Source organism: Echinops telfairi, unplaced genomic scaffold (genome assembly GCF_000313985.2).
Source record: "Echinops telfairi isolate 266 unplaced genomic scaffold, ASM31398v2 ScPeMD7_655;HRSCAF=1070, whole genome shotgun sequence".
NCBI classification, from domain to species: domain Eukaryota; kingdom Metazoa; phylum Chordata; class Mammalia; order Afrosoricida; family Tenrecidae; genus Echinops; species Echinops telfairi.
In genome coordinates this window covers 25,704,783-25,711,119 of record NW_022104553.1, presented here as the reverse complement: position 1 = coordinate 25,711,119, position 6,337 = coordinate 25,704,783, and the positions used below count along the sequence as shown (strand labels likewise).

Here is a 6,337-nt window from a genome sequence, read left to right as displayed (position 1 = left end):
TGGCACGTGTGTGGCTGGTGTACATGTGTGTGGATGGTGTGTGTGGTATGTGTGTGGATGGTATATATGTGTGATTGGCATGTGTGGCTGGTATACACGTGAGTGCCTGGTGTGTGTGGTACACGTGTGGCTGGTGTGTATGTGCGGTACGTGTGTGGCTGGTGTGACTGGGGTGTGACGTGAGAGCCACGTCGTCTCCCTCTGACTCTGGGCCCGGGCCCCCTCCCTCTGCGTCCCTGATTCTGGCCCTCCCCCGGAGGCTCTGCCCCCCTCCCTCCCCGGGTCCCAGTTCCCGCCTCTACCTGCCACCGCAGGCCGGCCGCCGGCCTCTATTTCTGTCCCCCCCGGTGCCCGCCTTGCCCGGCTGCGTGTCACCCCGCCCCTGCCGCGCTGGCCCCGCCGGCCTGCTGGCTGTGCTGGGCAGGCCGGGGACTTCCTCCCGGTTCCTGGAAAAAACAACTGGCCGCAGAGAAAGGCCCTCAGTCTCCCCGGGCGCCGCCCCCTCCCGCGGCCCGGGGGTCTCTCCCGGAGTGGGCAGCCCGAGGCAGGAAGCCCTGCGGTTTCTGGCTGCTCCCAGGCGGCCTCCGGATCTGGCCCCCGCCCCCCGGCCAACAGCCCAAATATTATTCCGCGGGAGGAGCCGGCGGCGCGGCGGAGGCCCGGCTGAAAGGCGCTTTCAGGGCACCCAGGCCTCGGGCTTCCTGTCCCCAGCCCTGGGCCCCCGGCCGCCCCAGTGGGGACCTCAGGTGGCCAGAGGGGCGGGGTGTTGTTGTAGGGTCCTGGGGGGCGGGCGGGCCCGGCCATGGAGGTGTCGTGGCCACCAGCAGGGCGGGCGTGGGCAGGTGTGACCCTACCCCAGGGACACCCGGCGCCTGTCCAGTGTGGAAAAGTACCACGGTCAGACGTGGGACGCATGGACAGACGTGGGGACGCCAGGGATCGGGGATGGAGGGACGGACTAGGAAACACCTGGGAAGGCCCAGCCACGGAGCAGAGAGGAGCGGCAGGTCAGGGCTCCCCCCAACACCCCCCACTACCCCCAACCCCGCTGTGGGCATGGGAAGGCCCCAGGTGATAATGACACAGACAGGTGATATGGATAGTCCAGGGCCCTGCAGGCGCAATGATTAAGTCCCGAACCTCAACGTTGCGGGTTCAAATCCACTTAGGGAGTCTGTGGGAGACAGGGCAGTAAAGATTCCAGCCTCAGAAACCTTACGGGGCAGTTCTGTTCGTTGACACGGTGGGGGGGGCGGGCCCCGCGATAAGTTAGAACCCCTTCAACACGGACTCTGACTGGGAGGGTTTCCCAAAGTGATTATCTAGTGAGGGTCACTCCATGGTTGGGTGGAGGCGCTGGGGGCTGGGATTTGACCCCTAGCCTCTGTCCCAGAGCCTGTGGACTTAACCTTCATGTTGTTCTAACTGCAGTAACACCATAGTGTCCGCAATCTCAAGCCTTCACGCTCCCTCAACATCACCCCAGCACCTGGACACGACTTGCTATGGGAGGAGGAAAGGGGCACCCCCATAAGCCAGCTGTGTGTCGGGGGGTGACTAGCTCTTGAGAGGTCTGGGTGTCTGCAGTGTGTCTCCATGCAGCCTCTAAGTGTGTGCCCATCCACCCGTGTTTCCCTGTCCCTGAGTTTTCTCGTCCCGGGTCGCTGTGTGTCTGTGGATGTCTGTGCTCACCTTTGGGAGGTGGGGGAGGGGCTCTGTCACAGTATCTGGGTGTCTGTCACGGCGCAGTGTGTGTGTGCTGCTGTGTGATGTCTTTGTCACCATGTCACTATGTCTCGTCTGGCAGTGACACGGCATTTGGGGGGAGGGTGCCACTGTGTTCGTTACGGCACCCCAAATCACTGGTTTCTGTATGAATGTCCCTTGCATCTGTCTCTGTATGGGCCTGTGTGTATCTGGCATTGGGGCCACATGGCCTGCCAGGCTCTTCGCGTCACCAGGTGTCGCGGCGTGTTACTCACTGCCCAGGTCACAGGTGGGCGTGCCCGGTGTCTGATGGTGCCAGCGCTGGGGCCCAGCCTGTCCCACCCTCGCCTGCTGTGAGCCCGGCCCGGATGCTGTTTGGCGTGCCTGCCCCAGGTAAACACCAAGATCCGGAACCCCAGGGCCACCTCCCTTACCTCTGCTCCCTGCCCCTCGGCCTGCTGGCTGGGCCTGGCAAGCCCCACAGGTGGTGTCCCTAAGTCCCAGGAAGACAGGCCCTCCCCTCTCCCAGCCCAAGGTCACCAGCCCCCAGGCTCCTCTTCTGCCCTGTCTGTCTGCTTCTCTCTGGGTGTCATCCCCTGGGCTTCCTGGCTGTCCCTCTTGACTTCCCTGCCACTGCCCTGACTTTCCCTGCCCCTCTTTTGCTCAAAAGCAGTTTCTCCGTCTGTTCTGTCTGTTCTCCGGGTCTGTTTGTTTCCGGGATGAGAGCCTGTTTCCGGGATGAGAGCCTGCCGGCTTTCCCTGGGGAGGGAGCCATGATGGCATCTCAGGGAAGGAGTCCAGCAGCTAACTTCAAAGGCCGGCCTCTGGAGCCCCACCCGATGATCCTCGGGAGAGCAATGGAGAAGGCCGTCACCCATGGACAGCCTCGGGGCAGCTTGGCAGGGTCCTCGAGGGTCCCTCTGAGTGGGCGTGGACGTAGTGGCCACGCTGGTGGTTTGTTGAGCACTCTCGACCACTGGCGAGAAGGTGGGAAGGGTTCGCACCCACCTAGAGGCACCTCAAAGAAAGGCCTGGTGGTCTCTGCTATTGACCGACTACTGACTGGTCAGAGCTGTGGGGCAGTTCTGCTCCTCCGTCACCCAGGGTGGCCAGAGTCAAGGTTGCTGACAACCACCAGCCACACTGCCTCTGCCACTGAGCTTCTGACAGGCCCTCCCTCCTCCCCTGGGTCCCTCTCAGCCTGTGCCTCTCCCTCTGGGGTGGGGGTGGGGGCTGTCTCTGTGGGCCTTCAAGCCAGGGGCCCTTTGGGGAGCCTGTGGCCCCAGCCCACTGGTGTATATATATATCTCTATAAAGGTGCATGCACATCTTATTTATATCTGTACCCAGGGGCAGGCGGGGCAGACACTGGGGCCTTTGTGCAGCCGCTGCCCACTGCCCGGCCGCCAGCCGGCTCCTCTCCCTTCGTCCCTGCCGCCCGCCGGCCTCCACACACCCACCCCCCCTCCACAGAAAGGTTCCTGTGGGGCCTGCCAGCTTCCTGTGCCCGAGGTGTGAGTGGGCACGCCACGGGCGAGGGGGGCAGGGGGCCGGCTGGGGCTTTTTCCAGCTCCAGGGAACCTTTCTGAGTGGAGAGGGTTCTGGAAGGAATAGGATGGCTCCATCAAACTGCTGTCTGTCTGTCTGTCCCCGGGGTCCTTAGCTGGCCTCTCCTTGGGGTTCTCTGAGTCTGTCCCCCGCCTCCCAGATGTCACCAGGACTTTCTCTGTCCCCTGGTGGTCTCCCGCACACATGCATACCCTGCTGCTGGGCAGACGTCTCACATAGATGAGACGCTGCTGTCTTGTCTGTCCCAGGTGATCTTCTGCAATTGGGGGGGGGGCGGCTTTTGATCCTTGGCCCCGCCCCACGTCCCACACTGTTGAATCTCTCTGCTATTCCCTTTGGAATAAAATCCACATTCCTCATTATGGCCCCGGGCCCTGGGGGTTAAACTTTGGGCCGCTCACTGCCAGGTTGGGGGTTCAAACCACCCAACCGCACTGTGGGAGAAAGACGAGGCAGCCTTCTCCTGTGGGGCCTACAGCGGCTCTTCTCCTCTGACCTATAGGGTCGCTGTAAGGTGGAATCGACCGGATGGCAAGAGGCTAGGTTTTGGTTTTATCACGGCAGACAGACAGGGTCAGAGGAGATTGGACCCTGTGGGTTACCTGAGGCTGTAAAATCTTTATGGGAACAGACAGCCTCATCTTTCCCCCCAGGTGCTGCCGGCTGGTTTTAACTGTTGACCTTGCAGACTGCAGCCCAAGGTGTTGACACTAACTGGATGGCAGTAAATGGCAGCATCCCCGACAGCTCCTATCACCTCTCTGGCCTCATTTCCCAGGGTCCTGGCCCACAGCTCCCGGGCTGCTTCTGGAACAAAGCAAGCAGGCTCCTACCTCAGGGCCTTTGCACAGCCAGTTCCTCCCACTCTCCCCGGAGGGGGCGCCCCCCTCACATCCTACAACTCTCAGCTCCAGTGGCGGCCTTTCCCACCACCCTCTCCAAAATAGTAACTCCCCTCACGCTCCACCTCACCCCTCCCCAGCTTCGCTTTTCCTGGGCAGGCAGTGAGGGCAGAGGTTCCCTGAGAGCAGAGCTTCCCTGAGGCTGGTCACACACCGTGGAGGTGGAATCCACCTTTGCTGCGGGAGAAGGAACCCATTCATTTCGCCATCCATTAAACTGGCCTTGTGCTCAGGGAGCCGTGGGAGATGGGTGAGGCTGTCTGCTCCTGTGAAGATTTACAGCCTTGGAAAATCCGTATGGGGCCACTGTGCATCCAAATCGACTTGATGGCAGAGGGGTTTGGGGGTGTAGGGGCTGGTGAGGGATCCCTGGAGGGGCTGAGACACATGGTGAGTGTACTCAGTTGTATACTGGAAGCTGGGAGCTTTGCGTGCACCCTGGAATCAAGACCTGATGATCTACTTCTGAAATAAGTCAGCCACTGAAAAACCTTGGGGGCATCCAACTGGGGCATCCAGGTTTCCGGGAGTCCGAGAGTGCGCCTGGTCACCCCACAGGCTCACAGTCCAGGTTCCCGAGAGTGAGGCCCCAAAGTAGGCAGTGTTGCGACGGAGGAAACCCACGGGGTTATAGGAGCTCAGGCGAAGCATCTGAAGCCCTCCCTAGGAACCAGGGAGGACTTCCTGGAGACTGCGTTAGCCGAGTTGAGCCAGGCCCTGCCCTGGGCACTGGGTGAGCCATACCAAGCCGGCCTTGACATTCTGTTCTCCCCTAAACTTTAGGAGTGAGATGACCTGGCTCTATAGGGCAAATTGGGCCCTTTCCTGATCTCCCTTGGTCCCATGCCCTTTAAGTGACATCCCCTCCCCCACTTTTCTGGGGTACCGTGTTTGGAGCACATCTACTAATTATCTGTTCTTTTCCATCCTGGTCATAGCTGGGCGTTCCGCCTCCTGCTGACCCCACCTGTGCACAGCAGGACCTCTCCGGAGGGTTTCTGGGTTGAGGCCCTTCCCAGGTGCCTCTGAACCACCTGCCTTGTGGCTAGCAGTTGTGTGGACGCCCCCTGGGTCCTGTAGTCGCCCCTCTCCCCTTCCTTCAGAAGATGGCCGTGCTGCTGGTGTGGCACCTGAGAACTCACATCTCCCTCCACCTCCCGGATCTTCCTCCCTTCCCTCTCCAGCCCTGCCGTCTCAAAACCTCTTCCACTACTTGAAGCCCCTCGAAAACAGCCCAGAAGCCCCTCTGCCCTGGACCTGGGGGGAAGGGGCACAGATTCAGCCCCCACACACACACAACCCCCCTACACCTACACAGGTCAGACTTTCTGCTGGGTTAATGGTTAACCTGGGCTCTATCTAAAATACACACCAGCCAGGCTGGGGATGACTCCGCCGCCGCCGCCCCCTACCCCCACCCACCAGCTGTTCTTAAAGGACCAGGTGTCCTACTAGCTTCCTAGCCCCCACTGGGGCAGAGACCTGGTGCCTGGAGACCTCTAGCCCTGAGCACCTGGGGCAGGGGTGATGCCGACTTTGGGGTGGTGAGCTGGACCAGGGGATGAGGGGAGTCTTGGCCTGCAGTGCCAACTTATCATCCGCGTGTATTTAATCAGGGGTGGTTTTCCCAGCCCTGCCCACAGCCCAGGCTGGCAGTGCCAGGAGTGACGGAGCACCCGACACCTGGTGGCTAGAACCCTGGGATCTGAGAACTGGGGTTTTAGAAGATTTACACCCTCCACATGTGAAGGGCAGAGTCCAGGGTCCCTAACAGTGGGTTGCTGGGCCCTCTGGAAGAGCTGACAGGTGTAGGCTGGACCCTAGAGTGACCAGGGCCTTCTGGGATTTGGTGATGCAACACTTGGGTTCCAGGCGATCTGGGGGGCGACCTTGGGTCTCTGCGCTGCAGAGTGGCCCAAGTCACCATTATACTACCCTCTCCTCCGCCCACTGCCTCTGCACCCCGCTCCCGCCCCTTCCCAGAATGTCCCCACAGGTTCGCCTGGTGGCTGGCAGTAGGGGAGAGGACGCCAGGAATGGGGGCTGGGCTCCTGGAACCGCCCCCCTCGCCTTAACCCCAGCTTTTCGCCACTGGGCTCAGGACCCGCCCCGCCCCGTGACGCCAGCATTGCAGGAAGTCCTGGTTAATGATCAGCCCG

The 6,337-nt window shown here is 61.3% G+C and overlaps 1 protein-coding gene across 1 annotated transcript in view; it reads right to left on the bottom strand.

The window, feature by feature from the left end:
- Nucleotides 1-371: 371 nt before the first annotated feature.
- IRF2BP1 (interferon regulatory factor 2 binding protein 1) overlaps nucleotides 372-6,337 on the bottom strand; it is an 18,786-nt gene continuing 12,820 nt past the window's right edge. The window contains exon 5 of the mRNA XM_013006623.2: nucleotides 372-446. Coding sequence (XP_012862077.2) covers nucleotides 372-446 — 75 coding nt within the window. The remainder of the gene's footprint in view (nucleotides 447-6,337) is intronic.